At 43.5% G+C, this 16,547-nt stretch overlaps 2 protein-coding genes across 2 annotated transcripts in view; both read right to left on the reverse strand.

The window, feature by feature from the left end:
• The window catches only part of LOC135525998 (zinc finger protein 850-like), a 33,154-nt gene extending 17,386 nt beyond the window's left edge, over positions 1 to 15,768 (reverse strand). The window contains exon 1 of the mRNA XM_064954005.1: positions 14,223 to 15,768. The gene's annotated coding sequence lies outside the window, so the exon portion shown is untranslated. The remainder of the gene's footprint in view (positions 1 to 14,222) is intronic.
• LOC135533116 (zinc finger protein 239-like) lies at positions 7,065 to 15,771 on the reverse strand. The gene is made up of 3 exons (XM_064960529.1): positions 15,697 to 15,771; positions 14,223 to 14,913; positions 7,065 to 9,088 (listed from the first exon to the last, which is right to left on the reverse strand). The coding sequence occupies exon 3, from the start codon at positions 8,982 to 8,984 to the stop codon at positions 7,833 to 7,835; it is 1,152 nt and encodes a 383-aa protein (XP_064816601.1). The 5' UTR covers positions 8,985 to 9,088; positions 14,223 to 14,913; positions 15,697 to 15,771; the 3' UTR covers positions 7,065 to 7,832.
• Between the last annotated feature and the right edge of the window lie 776 nt (positions 15,772 to 16,547).

The following is a 16,547-nucleotide window of genomic DNA, read 5'->3' on the forward strand; positions in this document are numbered from 1 at the left end:
TTAACAGCTTGTTGCAATACATATATAAGGTAATTAACAGCTTGTTGCAATACATATATAAGGTAATTAACAGCTTGTTGCAATACATATAAGGTAATTAACAGCTTGTTGTAATACATATATAAGGTAATTAACAGCTTGTTGTAATACATATATAAGGTAATTAACCACCTGTTGTAATACATATATAAGGTAATTAACAGCTTGTTGCAATACATATATAAGGTAATTAACAGCTTGTTGTAATACATACATAAGGTAATTAACAGCTTGTTGTAATACATAATAAGGTCATTAACAGCTTGTTGTAATACATACATAAGGTAATTAACAGCTTGTTGTAATACATAAGGCATTAATAGTAATAGTGTTTTTGATGTTATAGATTAAGGACCAGAAAGAAACTGTAAAAACGTGTACAACTGCAAACATTGAATAAAAAGTAGAAACGAGACCCAAAACCCTAATGGGAGAGAACACCTCTGACACTCCCAATCTAGGGGAACAAGTCTAGTTTCTACACTAAAGACGATATGACGGTTTGGACAGAATAATCATTGTCTTGTAACAGACATCCTCTATATTAATACTCAAGTCGTATTAGTCAACGGACATAGACTGTAAATCATAACCAAGGTAAAGCGTGAGTCTAGATAGAAGAGCATACAAAGGGAAAGAGAAAGTAAAGCAAGAGGTACTCTAAGTCTGATTGATATTATCTAGGATCCTGAAACCAGCCTGACGGCACCACACAAGGCTCATCTCAGAATAAAAGGGCAGGATACATAACCAGGCCAGTCCGGCGGACCTGTGAGTCACCAGTTTGCCGGGTGACATAAGAACTTGAGTGAGACGACTTGTATCACTCTCGACGGGGGAACCTTAACGGTCCTATAGCAAAATCCCCTACAGAGACAGGACACGCCTACAATATTGCCACCCCTCCCACCTCAGCACAAGCAACACAACATGACAACAAAATGGTAGCAACACAACATAACAACATGGTAGCAACACAACATGACAACATGGTAGCAACACAACAAGGCAGCAGCAAAAAACATGGTACAAACATTATTGGGCCCAGACAACAGCACAAAGGACAAGGTAGAGACAACAATATATCACGCAAAGCAGCCTGTCAGTAAGAGTGTCCATGACTGAGTGTTTGAATGAAGAAATGGAGATAAAACAGTCCAGTTGGAGTTTTTTATTTTGCAGGTCATTCCGCTACCTGCAGCGAACTGAAAAGAGGAGTGTGCTTTGGGGACCTTTAACAGAATGTGACTAGCAGAACGGGTGTTGTATGTGGAGGATGAGGGCTGCAGTAGGTATCTCAGATAGGGGGGAAGAGAGGCAAAAGAGGGTTTTCTAAAGAAGCATCAACCAGTGCATCATGCGACAGGTATACAGAGATGACCAGTTTGCAGAGTAGTATAAAGTGCAGTGATGTGTCCTATAAGGAGCATGGCAGTCTGATGGCAGAATGGTTAAATCATCACTGGCTGTCTAATAAATCACTGTGTTTATTTTATGAAAATAACTTCAAATGTATTATTTTATCATTTATTTCCCTGCGCGTCCTTTTGCCATTGAAATCCTCCGTCTGATCTTGTGGGTATGTTGATACAAATGTAAATATATTTACATACACAGCCCTGATTGGTGGACAGAGCATATCCCACTTACCCCTTCAAAGTAGGAGGATACAAGTGCAATTAAAAGATGACTAGTCATTCTGATCAGATTGTGATGTCATGATCTGGGCCAAAAACTCCATCCCACCTGAACAGGCTGAAATTCCAGGAATTATTTTCAAAACAGGAACTTCACGTTTTTAACTGCACTGCCCCTTTAAAACGAGGTGAAACCAAGTTACTCTTCAGAAAGAGCCACCAGATTGGTGTAAATAATAGTTCTGGAATCTCCTGTGGCCGTCAATACACCAACCGCTCTCCGTAATAAACTACTGAACTTACCTGGGTCAGTGTTACCATCTACTTCTTCCCTGTTCTCCACTTCTGTGACCACCCTCTCCTCCTCCTCCTCTTTGAGGGCCATGTCCTCCGCCTCCTCCTCCTCTTTGAGGGCCATGTCCTCCTCCTCCTCCTCCTCTTTGAGGGCCATGTCCTCCGCCTCCTCCTCTTTGAGGGCCATGTCCTCCGCCTCCTCCTCTTTGAGGGCCATGTCCTCCGCCTCCTCCTCTTTGAGGGCCATGTCCTCCCGCCTCCTCCTCTTTGAGGGCCATGTCCTCCGCCTCCTCCTCTTTGAGGGCCATGTCCTCCGCCTCCTCCTCTTTGAGGGCCATGTCCTCCGCCTCCTCCTCTTTGAGGGCCATGTCCTCCGCCTCCTCCTCTTTGAGGGCCATGTCCTCCGCCTCCTCCTCTTTGAGGGCCATGTCCTCCGCCGCCTCCTCTTTGAGGGCCATGTCCTCCTCCTCCTCCTCCTCTTTGAGGGCCATGTCCTCCGCCTCCTCCTCTTTGAGGGCCATGTCCTCCGCCTCCTCTTTGAGGGCCATGTCCTCCGCCTCCTCTTTGAGGGCCATGTCCTCCGCCTCCTCCTCTTTGAGGGCCATGTCCTCCGCCTCCTCTTTGAGGGCCATGTCCTCCGCCTCCTCCTCTTTGAGGGCCATGTCCTCCGCCTCCTCCTCTTTGAGGGCCATGTCCTCCGCCTCCTCCTCTTTGAGGGCCATGTCCTCCGCCGCCTCCTCTTTGAGGGCCATGTCCTCCGCCTCCTCTTTGAGGGCCATGTCCTCCGCCTCCTCTTTGAGGGCCATGTCCTCCGCCTCCTCTTTGAGGGCCATGTCCTCCGCCTCCTCTTTGAGGGCCATGTCCTCCGCCTCCTCTTTGAGGGCCATGTCCTCCGCCTCCTCTTTGAGGGCCATGTCCTCCGCCTCCTCTTTGAGGGCCATGTCCTCTGCCTCTTCAATCTCTACCTCTTCCTTGACTTCCCTCCCCTCCTCTTTGACTATCACATTGAGTTCCAGTGGTTGACTGCAGTCCTCCAGCTTCAATAAGACCATCTCTGGACCCCACTGTGAGCTTCTCTGTGCTGGAACACCACAGTAAGAACCCGGGGACTTGGGTTCAGACATGGAAGGCTATAGTAGGATTCAAAAGAGGCACAAACAAAATGTAAGATGAGTTTCACAAACAGGGTAAGTTTTACAAAATACTGGAACAGCTTTGCTAACAAAGACATATTCCATCCATACTAATACAAAGACATATTCCATGTATACTAATACATTTTGCTAGCTGGCATTGCTGTGGCAAAGGTACAGCTAGCGTTGACAGTGTCGAGTTAGTTGGTTTAGCTTGAACTTACAGACAAATTCAAATGTCACCTTTCTCACTAGGATGAAATGATCTAGCTAGATAGACATTTTACTAGCAAGAAGTTAGCTTGACGCAATCGCGAACCAAAATGTAATTTCATTTGTAATCTCTAAATGAACAGTTAGCTAATGATTAAGGTTAGCTACTTTAATTGAGTTTGTTATCTGAAGCTGGCTAACTAGCTAACGGCCTTGCTAACTAGCCATACTAACTTACTAGATAAGGGTTGCCAATAGATTTATGCCATTTTAAAGATGGACAATTCACATATCACATAGTTGACATGTCTGTCTTAATAACAAATAACGTTATCATTCACAACAAAATCTTGAAGATAAACTCACTTTGTCGGTATGACAGAAAGCCAGTTAGCTTGGCTAACCGTTTAAATGGGTAACTTAGTAATCTAGCTAGCTAACGTTAGCTCAAATGGATATTGTTTACACACGAGCTGGTGGACGTGGACAAATAATCCCACTACTAATGTTAACCTAAGGAAAATTTACAGAATATGTGAGAAATATTGATCTTACATTGAAACTGGAATTGGCAACTCTTGTTGTTCTAGCTATCTAGCGTAACTTCTTCTTTGGTATAATGGCGTCCGCAACAATCATATTTGCGTTCCGCCACCTACTGTACAGGTGGATAATAAGGACCCACAAAGGGAGAAAAAATGCATGGTAAAAAAAACCTATACAAAACTGAGCAACGAAACGTTAATTAAACTAAATCAGCCTGCTTTTCTGTTTAATCCGGTTCCTACACAGGTTCATAGGGTCCTGTGATGGTGGGACATTGCCTGGCAGCAGTAGCCCATGCAGTGTTTCTGCCGTTTAGTCTTGGAGGCCCAAAAACGTCTGACACCTTTATTCAGTTTGCCGACGACACAACCGACAACGATGAGACAGCCTATAGGGAGGAGGTCACAGACCTGGCCGTGTGGTGCCAGGATAACAGCCTTTCCATCTGCTCCATTCTCATCGAAGGCTGTAGTGGAGCAGCTTCAAGTTCCTTGGTGTCCACATCACCAACAAACTATCAGGGTCCAAACACATCAAGACAATATTGAAGAGGGCACGACAAAGCCTATTCCCCCTCAGGAGACAGAAAAGATTTGGCATGGGTCCTCAGATCCACAAAAAGTTCTACAGCTGCACCATCGAGAGCATCCTGACTGGTTGCATCACTGTCTGGTATGGTAACTGCTTGGCCTCCAATCGCAAGACACTACAGAGGGTAGTGTGTATGGCCCAGTACATCACTGGGGCCAAGCTTCCTGCCATCCAGGACCTCTATACCAGGCGGTGTCAAAGACTCCAGCCACCCGAGACTGTTCTCTCGGCTACCGCACGGCAAGCTTTACCGGAGAGCCAAGTCTAGATCCAAAAGGCTTCTTAACAGCTTCTACCCCCAAGCCATAAGACTCCTGAACAGGTAATCAAATGGCTACCCAGACTATTTACATTGCCCCCCCTCAACCCTCTTATACGCTGCTGCTACTCTCTGCTTATTATCTATGCATGTTTACTCCATGTTCAAAACCATACCACTCCTGGTTACTATGACTACATATCAACACCATACCACTCAATATGACCTCAACACCATACCACCCTAGTTACTATGACCACAATATCAACACCATACCACTCCTGGTTACTATGACTACACATCAACACCATACTACTCCTGGTTACTATGACTACACAATATCAACACCATATCACTCCTGGTTACTATGACTACACAATATCAACGCCATACCACTCCTGGTTACTATGACTACACAATGTCAACACCATACCACTCCTGGTTACTATGACTACACAATGTCAACACCATACCACTCCTGGTTACTATGACTACACAATGTCAACACCATACCACTCCTGGTTACTATGACTACACAATGTCAACACCATACCACTCCTGGTTACTTAGACTGCATTCACTTTTCCTGAAGCCTTCTTCACCATCCTCGTGACTTCAAAAGAGTTTCCCAAATAAACATCATTATCCAAAAAACGTTCTCCAACAAGCAACGATTCATCAGACTCATTTTCACAACAATTTCTCCCTTTTTGTTCCATTCTTGGACTTCACTGTTGTCCACTCATCGTTCTCGCTAACGGTCCTCGACGTGCTTTCAGCACGACACTTCTGCTTCCGCCATCATCCCTATAGTGTCATACCAGGGTTTAACTTATTCGATGAGGTTTAACAGAGTTTGGCATCCAATAATTATTGCATTACAGCCCCCTACTAGAATGGAGAATATCTCCATTATACTTTGCTTGAAAACATTAATAAACAGATACTCTGCCATCTAACACTACACTCAGAAAAAAAGTATAAATTCAGTGTCAGTCAAACGTTTGGACAAACCGACTATTCAAGGGTTTTTCTTTATTTTGACGATTTTCTACATTGTAGAATAATAGTGAAGACATCAAAACTATGAAATAACACATACTGTACAGAATCATGTAGTAACATAAAAGGGATTAATAAATCAAAATATATTTTATTTGAGATTCTTCAAAGTAGCCACCCTTTGCCTTGATGACAGCTTTGCGCACTCTTGGCATTCTCTCAACGAGCTTCATGAGGTAGTCACCTGGAATGAATTCAATTAACAACTGTGCCTTCTTAATTCATTTGTGGAATTTCTTTCCTTCTTAACGCGTTTGAGCCAATCAGTTGTGTTGTGACAAGGTAGGCAGTGGCATACAGAAGATAGCCCTATTTGGTAAAAGACCCAAGTCCATATTATGACAAGAACAGCTCAAATGACACGGTCAGTCAATCTGGAAATTTTCAAGAACTTTGAAAGTTTCTTCAAGTGCAGTCGCAAAAACCATCAAGTGCTATGATGAAACTGGCTCTCATGAGGACCGCCACAGGAAGGAAAGACCCAGACTTACCTGTGCTACAGAGGATAAGTTCATTACAGTTAACTGCACCTCAGATTGCAGCCAAAATAAATGTTTCACAGAGTTCAAGTAACAGACACATAACACCAACTGTTCAGAGGAGACCGTGTAAATCAGGCCTTTGTGGTCTAATTGCTGCAAAGAAACCACTACTAAAGGACACCAATAAGAAGAAGAGCCTTGCTTGGGCCAAGAAAGACGAGCAATGGACATTAGACCGGTGGAAATCTGTCCTTTGGTCTGATGAGTCAAAATGTAAGACTTCTGGTTCAAACCCCGTGTCTTTTGTGAGGAACTTTTCTTAAATGGAAGCAAATGGAACGAAACAGGGGTAAACTTACCTTTGTCCAACAGAAACTCTAATGTGCAACTGTTGGACTAATGACTAATGATTAAACCCTAGATCAGCTAGATGCAGGCAAGTGTGCAAGGCAGTATTGAGCGTGTCTGTCACCTTGATTACTCTAAATTATCTCGACCTCTGCACCCATGTTTTAAACTTTAATTCATAGGCCAGGTTGTAGCATCCTCATGATGGGTAGAGGGGAAATGAGCATCATGTAGTAGCCTAAACCTATCGATGTTCCATTGATCTGGATGAATGGAATATGAATGACAGTCATCCAGTATGCTGTAATAGAAATAAGGCTCATACATTTAAAAATATATATATATATATTCCTTCTCATCTTAAAACGGCACCAACCTCCACAGCTTTACTGACAGTATAGCCTACCTGTAAAGCACCAGATATAATGACTCTTCAACCCTCCATAATAAAGAGACAGGATACTTTACAATAGTTGTATTTATTTTCTGACATTTAGAAGTTTTTGTTATATAATTTAGTCACAGAAAATGTATAAATTTTTTCTTCTTTTCTTTTTTAAAGCGATATAGAAATCCAACTAGAATATATGATGTCTGTGATTACTCAGGATTCTCTATGGACAGGTATTAGCTATGGATTCCACAATGTCAACTTCACTCAGTTCTCTCTGCCGTGCTGCCTTTTTGGTGATTCCTGAAATAGGGATATGTTCACAATAATATTATCCTACCAGCTTTATTTTAAGAAGATGGTAAGGGATCTCTCCAGGGTGAGTTAGCTGGTGTTTCTTTAGGTCTCCTAGGGGACTGAATCTTTTCCTCACACTGTGCCAGTGAAATGGTGGGTCTTCAAATTTGTTCACTGACTGAAGCTTTCCACACAGGGAGCAGCTGCCACAATCCTTTGCAAGTCATTTTTTACCACCTTTATCTAACCAGGTAAGCTATTATTAGTCATAATTAGCTGGTGTTATTTTGGAAATAAACTGGTGAAACTATCCCCACATTGATAGCAGAGTTAAGGATTCTCCCCTATGTGAACAAACGGGTGTCTTCAGATCTAACGACACAGCTTTTCTCCTGTATGAATTCCCTGATGCTTCTTCAAATTTGCTGATTGACTGAAACACTTCCCACACAGAGCAGCGGTATTGTTTCTCTCCTGTGTGAATTAACTGGACATTAGGTGGTGTAAATGACTGACACACTTCCCACAATAAGATTATTGTTACGGCTTCTCTACGGTGTGGGTTAGTTGGTGTCTCTTAAGGTTTCCTACCAGACTGAAACTCTTTCCACACTGAGAACAGTGGTAAGGTTTCTCCCCTGTGTGAGTTATCTGATGTTTCTTCAGAGTTGATGAATGACTGAAACTCTTACCACACTGGGAGCATTGGAACAGCTTTCCACCCGTGTGAATTAGCTGGTGTTTCTTTAGGAAATATAAACTGGTGAAACTATCCCCACATTGAGAGCAGTGGTAAGGCTTCTCTCCTTTGTGAATTAACTGGTGTGTATTTAGGTTGGCCAACTGACTGAAACTCTTCCCACAATGAGAGCAGAGGTAAGGCTTTTCTCCAGTGTGAGTTAGATGGTGTTTCTTTAGGAAATATAAACTGGTGAAACTATCCCCACATTGAGAGCAGAGGTAAGGCTTATCTCCTGTGTGAGTTATCTGGTGTGGCTTCAGTTCAGATAACGTGGTGAAACTCTTCCCACATTGAGAACAAAGGTAAGGCTTCTCTCCTGTGTGAGTTAGTTGGTGTCTTTTCAGACTTGATAACTGACTGAAACTCTTCCCACATTGGGAGCAGTGGAAAGGCTTCTCTCCTGTGTGCGTTCTCGTGTGTGACTTTAATTCCCTTGGAGATCTGAAATCCTTCCCACACTGAGAGCAGTTGTATGGCTTCTCTCCTGTGTGAATTAACTGGTGTGTATTTCGGTTGGCTAACTGACTGAAACTCTTCCCACAATGAGAGCAGAGGTAAGACTTCTGTCCTGTGTGAGTTAGGTGGTGGTTTCTCAAAGTTGTTAACTGACTGAAACTCTTTCCACATTGGGAGCAGTGGTAAGGCTTCTCTCCTGTGTGAGTTCTCTGGTGCGTCTTTAGATGGTCCGAATGACTGCAACCCTTTCCACAAACAGTGCAGTGGTATGGCTTCTCTCCTGTGTGAGTTCTCTGGTGCGTCTTTAGTTTGCTTGGTGTTTCACATCTCATCCCACATTGACCACACGTGTATGTCGCCATTGTTTTTTGAGTCTGTTTTGATTTGAGGTGAGTTGGACAAATAAAGCTGCCACTGCAATCTGAACAGGGGCGGGGCCTACAAGTGTGCCTTCTCAACTCCTCTGGATCATAGAAACTAGTGAAGCAGTCCATGCAGTGGTGATGTTTCTGTCTTGAGTTTCTCCGTCTGTGTTGTTTATGGTTTCCTGATGCTGTGGAACTGGGCTCACTGTCTGAACCTGGGTTGGAGCTCTCTCCTGTGGGAACATGAACAGATATGGGGTTAGAATCAGGAACAGCATTGAAATGGTCTTCAACAGTTGTTTTTATATCAATATCAAACCATTTATTGGGTAACAATTGAGTACTTCACTTTAATACACCGAACAAAAATATAAATTCAAGAAGCAACAATTTCAAAAATTATACTCATAAAATGAAATCAGTGAATTGAAAAACAGTCATTAGGCCCAAATCTATGGAATTCACATGACTGGGAATACAGATATGCATCGGTTGGTCATAGATACGGGGCGGCAGGGTAACCTAGTGGTTAGAGCGTTGGACTAGTAACCGAAAGGTTGCAAGTTCAAATCCCCGAGCTGACAAGGAACACGGTAGCTTATGCCTGCCCATACCATAACCCCACCGCCATCATTACCACAATGTTATCAGCAAATCGCTCACCCACACGACACCATACATGCCATCTGGTACAGTTGAAACCAGGATTCATCTGTGAAGAGCACACTTCTCCTGCATGGTTATGGTAGAGAATTGAACATTAAATTATCTAGCAACAGTTACTGCTCCCTAAAAACTTGATGTATCTTTGGCATTGTGTTGCGTGACAAAACTGCACATTTTAGAGTGGCCTTTTATAGTCCCCAGTTCCATGGGCAGTAGTGTAATGATCACACTGTTTAATCAGCACACCTGTCAGGTGGATGGATTCTCTTTGCAAAGGAGAAATGCTCACTAACAGGTATATAAACAAAATTTGTGGCCCAAATTTGAATAAACTTTTTGTGCATGCACATTTCTGGGATGTCTTATTTCAGCTCATTAAATATTGGACCAATATTTTACAGGTTGCATTTACATTTTTGTTCAGTGTAGATTTCCATTGAAATTGGGAAGGAAAAAAAAAGCTTTTTAGCAACAAAAAAAAAAACTTTCTCCAGGAAGAACTTTGCAAAATTTACCACATGGTGACATCACCATGGAAGCCTCAGCTCCCGGCCACACAAGTCTGCTGATTAGGTCCTGCGTAAAACAGCAACTAACAGGACATTTTTTAAATCACACTTTTAGTGTTAGTTTCATCAGCTGTCGTACAAAATGATATAAAACACAGGAAAAAACAGAATTTTGAGTGTACTTGGACTTTAAAATCTAGATTCCTTCATTAAACCAAAAACAAAGAAAACACCACATCTCTGTTGTGGTAAAACTCTGAGGGATGGGCTTTGAGAAATGTAACCACTCTCAGATTAAATGGGGCGGCAGGGTAGCCTAGTGGTTTGAGCGTTGGACTAGTAACCGAAAGGTTGCAAGTTCAAATTTCCAAGCTGACAAGGTACAAAATCTGTCGTTCTGCCCCTGAACAGGCAGTTAACCCACTGTTCCTAGGCCATCATTGAAAATAAGAATTTGTTCTTAACTGACTTGCCTAGTAAAATAAAAAAAATAGACACATCTGAAGGTGCAAGGACTGACCATGCATGACATCAAAATTATAGTTTTAACCATGTTTAGAGGCTATACAGTGTTTGGTTACATTTAACATTGTTTACAAATATTGGAGTAAAACAAGCTTGTATCTTGGGTTCTGATGGGGAACGACCGTTGAACTACGAGCCATTTCTAAGTTACATTCATCAAGAATCAATGGGTAAATATCATTCATTTCAAAGTCAAAAAATGGATGTAGCAGCAAAGGATTCTAGATTTAAGAATTTTCCCCATTGTACACAAGGTCCAATGAAAATGTTTACTTCTGCTTTGTCCCTGAAAGACACACACACAGGTTGGAGAGGTTGGAGCAGGGGACTTCCATGCTCTGGCTCCCGTGGAGCCGTTGTTGTGGAGGGTTAAGTGCCTTACTCAAGGGCACAACAGCGGAGCGGTTGATGACGTCTAGGATTTGATATCAGATAGCAGCAACCCTCCAGTTGCACAGCTCACCTTCCGGCAGAGTTTTGGAACCTCCTGGGGCTGCCAACGCACCAACTTCTCTGCAGGACCCGGAATTCAAACCGGCAATCCTTGGTCGCTGGCTCACCTCTCTAACCGTTAGGCTACCGGCCGCCCCTTTAAACAAACACAATATGGATGTTCCAGGGAAAAAAAATGTCTCTTCTGCATCGCTTTGATATTTTAAGAAGAAATTGTGCACCAATAATGACTTTTAAAAGCTTGTTATATTAAATGACCACAGAGAAGTGCAGATATGTAGCATTTTGACAAGTCCCTCCTGTGCACCTCAGTGGCGTCTTGGACGATTTTAACCCATCGAACACCAAAACGTATCGACATTTTCCCCATCATTGTAAAGCCCTAGTGGTGATGTTGATGCTTCTGGAAAGTCCTTTCTGAACGTTGTTATTTATTTCATGTGATTAGTGACTCATTTACGACCGTCCCTCATTTTAAGGTCAAACCCGTTACGGAAACTGAACTCTCGTTTTCAGATGGTGAAACTATTCCTTTTTGGAAAGAAGAGGAGGGCGCTCGATCAACGTGAGTCGAGGTGGAATTTATAAAAATAAATCATCATCGCAAAGGAAAATCACAACACAGGCACTTCCCTTTGTGGGATTATTCTGATGAAGGACAACGTAGACTGAAACAGTGATCTTTAACCTTGTTTAAATAAAACAAAGACACTATTTCTACTAATGTAGACTGAAACATTGTTTTATTTAAGCAAGGTTAAAGATCAAAGTCACTATTCCTTCTAAATAGTTTTTTTCAACAGAAACATTGACCATCTAATAGTCAAATCATAGTGTAAAAGCAGGTGAGCTGGTTCTACTCTTTATGTATAAACAGGTGAGCTGGTTCTACTCTTTATGTAAAAGCAGGTGAGCTGGTTCTACTCTTTATGTAAATGCAGGTGAGCTGGTTCTACTCTTTATGTGAAAGCAGGTGAGCTGGTTCTACTCTTTATGTATAAACAGGTGAGCTGGTTCTACTCTTTATGTATAAGCAGGTGAGCTGGTTCTACTCTTTATGTATAAACAGGTGAGCTGGTTCTACTGTATATGGCCATGTTGTGGTGGAAAGCAGAGTGGTTTGGAATAACAGGTCAACCCTGTTACCCTTACAGTGCCGTGAAAACATATTTTCCCCCTTTCTGATTTTCTCTATTACTTGGGATTAGGTCTGGACCTTGAATAGGCCACTCCAGAACTACACATTTGACAGAGGGCTCTATTTTAACAAACCTCACGCAATGGTAAATATTTGTGCTATTTTCAGAATCGGAATTATGGGCGCAGTAGCTAGTGGTGGCATGAAAGAGCTGGGATTTGATGAATAAACAAGTTGTGGGGGTTGGAGACTTGGCCCCTCACTGGCCAATCAGTAAGCTCCATGGCTAAATATGTGGTTCCTTCAGGTTGTGTCTTTACAGTTTTATTTATTGAGTTGTCATCAACTCCAACTCCGCCTAGTTCGTTAAATTGCTTGCCCCATATTTGCTAAATATGTTGAACATGTTTGCAGTCAACATGGTTCTTATTGCATTTGCCTCAATGTGGAAATACATGATTAAACATAGGCTATAGCATTAACACTGATATAGGGGCTTGGCCTACTGTAAATTGCAGTCTGATGCCAAACAGTCAAAAAGCAGGATTAAATTCACTAGGCTATTGATAAGGCCTAAAAAGACAGTGTATAATTCTAATCACAATCGGCCGTCTAAATACAGTTACAGGCACCATGATTTGTTCCCTGTGCGTTTAATACAGACAAGGCAACTTAGACTGTGGAGGGTTTTACATAGAAACTCTTTCACAGGAGTTGGATAAAGATCCAATATAAAGAGATGGGGGAAATGTCCACTCACCATTATACTGTTGTATTGTTGTGTTTCATAAACATCCTTCATCCATCTCACGGATCAAATGTGCACTTTTCCATAAATAGAAGGGGAAATTGCATTGAAGCCATGTACGTTCTCACCATGAAACCATGGACGCTGAATCTCTCTAATACGTTTGTTTTACGTTTCATTTGATTTAAACCCACATCTATTTGTTAAACCAACAACAATATTTCTAAATAGGATTTTGGGTCAGAAACATCAACTCATAAAATCGCGTTTCTGGGCACACACCTACATTTCTTTACACATATGATTTGCAAGTCTATACAAAATCCTAGGCTCCTATCAACAGTTCATGGCATTATAGGAGGATGCAATAGTTTGGAGGAGCTCCCATGTCTTTGGTTATCGGGAAATAGGGCTGGACTTACTCAAAAACGAGGAAAATTAAGTATGCTGGTATGTTTTGTGAATACTGAAATAACATTAAGGCTAATATTTCAAGGCACTCTCAGTAGACCATTTAAAACCCCTTTATTATTAGGCTACTGGGCTAATGGCCAGGATGAAAAGACACCTGTGTGATGGTGTTAAACCAGCCAGGATTTAGGAGTAGGGTAGGATGTTTGTAAATACCAGATTCACCGGCACAAAATGAACATCTCTCTACCATGGACACTGTGTGTCATGGCTGGATAGGTTGTGGTTCCACTCTCTAAACCAACTGTGTTACCAAGGAGACCTGCTGTTTGTGGGTCTGAAACATTCCTTTTAGAGCTGCATGAAACTGTCAGTGTTGTGTGTTTTTAAGGACACGCCTCCAATATTGCCACCCCTCCCACCTCAGCACAAAAGTGAGCTGATGTCACACAGATGTTAGACAGGTACATTGTTGAACCTGGCGTTGGGGCTGGAAAATGCCAGCGCTCATGCTCTTACAATTCCAAACTAATGTATGTTTGACACTTGGGCCTCTAATCGCCCACTGAAAACAGAGCCCATAATGTTAAAGCCCCATGCAGTATTTTTTAAATGATCCCGTATGTCTAATAAATCACTGCATGTTTTTATTTCATGAAAATAACTTCAAATATATCTGTTATCATTTATTTCCCTGAGGCTCCTTTTGCCATTGAAATGTTCAGTCTGATCTTCTGGGCATGTTGATACAAATTAAAATATATTTACATACACAGCCCTAATTGCCGGATAGAGCCTACCCCGCTTACCCCTTCAAAGAAAGAGGCACCAGATTGGTGGAAAGACAATAATAGTTCTGGAATCCCCTGTGGTTGTCAATGCACCAACCTCTCTCCATCCTGAACTACTGAACTTACCTGGGTCAGTGTTCCCATCTACTTCTTCCTCCTCTTCCCTGTTCTCCACTTCTGTGACTGCTCTCTGCTCCTCTTTGAATGCTCTCTCCTCCACCTGCTCCTCTTTGAATGCTCTCTCCTCCGCCTGCTCCTCTTTGAATGCTCGCTCCTCCGCCTGCTCCTCTTTGAATGCTCGCTCCTCCGCTGTGAATGCTCTCTCCTCTGCCTCCTCTATGACTGCTCTCTGCTCCTCTGTGAATGCTCTCTCCTCCGCCTCCTCTGTGACTGCTCTCTGCTCCTCTTTGAATGCACGCTCCTCTGCCTCCTCTTTGAATGCTCGCTCCTCTGCCTCCTCTTTGAATGCTCTCTCCTCCGCCTCCTCTGTGACTGCTCTCTGCTCCTCTGTGAATGCTCGCTCCTCTGCCTCCTCCTCTGCCTCCTCTTTGAATGCTCTCTCCTCCGCCTCCTCTTTGAATGCTCTCTGCTCCGCTGTGAATGCTCTCTCCTCCGCCTCCTCTGTGACTGCTCTCTGCTCCTCTGTGAATGCTCTCTCCTCCGCCTCCTCTGTGACTGCTCTCTGCTCCTCTTTGAATGCACGCTCCTCTGCCTCCTCTTTGAATGCACGCTCCTCTGCCTCCTCTTTGAATGCTCTCTCCTCCGCCTCCTCTGTGACTGCTCTCTGCTCCTCTGTGAATGCTCGCTCCTCTGCCTCCTCCTCTGCCTCCTCTTTGAATGCTCTCTCCTCCGCCTCCTCTTTGAATGCTCTCTGCTCCGCTGTGAATGCTCTCTCCTCCGCCTCCTCTGTGACTGCTCTCTGCTCCTCTGTGAATGCTCTCTCCTCCGCCTCCTCTGTGACTGCTCTCTGCTCCTCTGTGAATGCTCTCTCCTCCGCCTCCTCTGTGACTGCTCTCTGCTCTGCTGTGAATGCTCGCTCCTCCGCCTCCTCCGCCTCCTCTTTGAATGCTCTCTGCTCCTCTGTGAATGCTCTCTCCTCCGCCTCCTCTGTGACTGCTCTCTGCTCCTCTGTGACTGCTCTCTGCTCCTCTGTGAATGCTCTCTCCTCCGCCTCCTCTGTGACTGCTCTCTGCTCTGCTGTGAATGCTCGCTCCTCCGCCTCCTCCGCCTCCTCTTTGAATGCTCTCTGCTCCTCTGTGAATGCTCTCTCCTCCGCCTCCTCTGTGACTGCTCTCTGCTCCGCTGTGAATGCTCTCTCCTCCGCCTCCTCTGTGACTGCTCTCTGCTCCGCTGTGAATGCTCGCTCCTCCGCCTCCTCTGTGACTGCTCTCTCCTCTGCCTCCTCTTTGAATGCTCTCTGCTCCGCTGTGAATGCTCTCTCCTCCGCCTCCTCTGTGAATGCTCTCTGCTCCTCTGTGAATGCTCTCTCCTCCGCCTCCTCTTTGAATGCTCTCTGCTCCGCTGTGAATGCTCTCTCCTCCGCCGTGAATGCTCTCTGCTCCTCTTTGAATGCGCGCTCCTCTGCCTCCTCCTCTTTCACCTCCTCGAATGTGCGCTCCTCTCCCTCCTCCTCTTTGAATGCACGCTCCTCCGCCTCCTCTTTGAATGCTCTCTCCTCCCCTCCTCTTTTAATGCTCGATCCTCCCTCCTCCTCTTTGAATGCTCTCTCCTCCCCCTCCTCTTTAATCCCTATCTCCTTTTCTTTGACTTCCCTCTCCTCCTCTTCCTCTTTGACTATCACATTGAGTTCCAGTGTTTGACTGCAGTCCTCCAGCTTCACTGAGACCATCTCTGGACCCCACTGTGAGCTTCTCTGTGCTGGAACACCACAGTAAGAACCCGGAGACTTGGGTTCAGACATGGAAGGCTATAGTAGGATTCAAAAGAGGCACAAACGAAAACGTAAGGTGAGTTTCACAACTGGAACATCTTAGTTAATAAATGTATAATGAATATATCTAAATATTCCAGCCACTAATACATTTAGCTAGCTAGTATTGCTTTGTCGATTGTACAGCTAGCGTTTGCAACGTTAAGCTAGTTGGGTAAGCATTAGCTTACTGACGAATTTTACTGTCACTTTTTTTACTGTCACTTTCTCACTAGGATGAAACGATAAACAAATTATCAGCAAGAAGTTCATTTGAAACATTGCCGAACCAAAATAACATTTGATTTGTAATCTCTAAAATGATCAATTAGCTAATGATTAGGTACTGAAATTAAAATAACTAGCTTGCCAGCCTTAGAAACAGCCTAGCTAACTAGCCATGCTAACTTATTAGCTAAGGGTTGCCAATATATCTTTGCCATCTTGAAGATGGACAATTCACACATCACACAATTCACATTACTGTCTTAATAACAAATAACGATATCACTCACAACAGC

The sequence above is a fragment of the Oncorhynchus masou genome, chromosome 5, assembly GCF_036934945.1.
Source record: "Oncorhynchus masou masou isolate Uvic2021 chromosome 5, UVic_Omas_1.1, whole genome shotgun sequence".
NCBI classification, from domain to species: domain Eukaryota; kingdom Metazoa; phylum Chordata; class Actinopteri; order Salmoniformes; family Salmonidae; genus Oncorhynchus; species Oncorhynchus masou.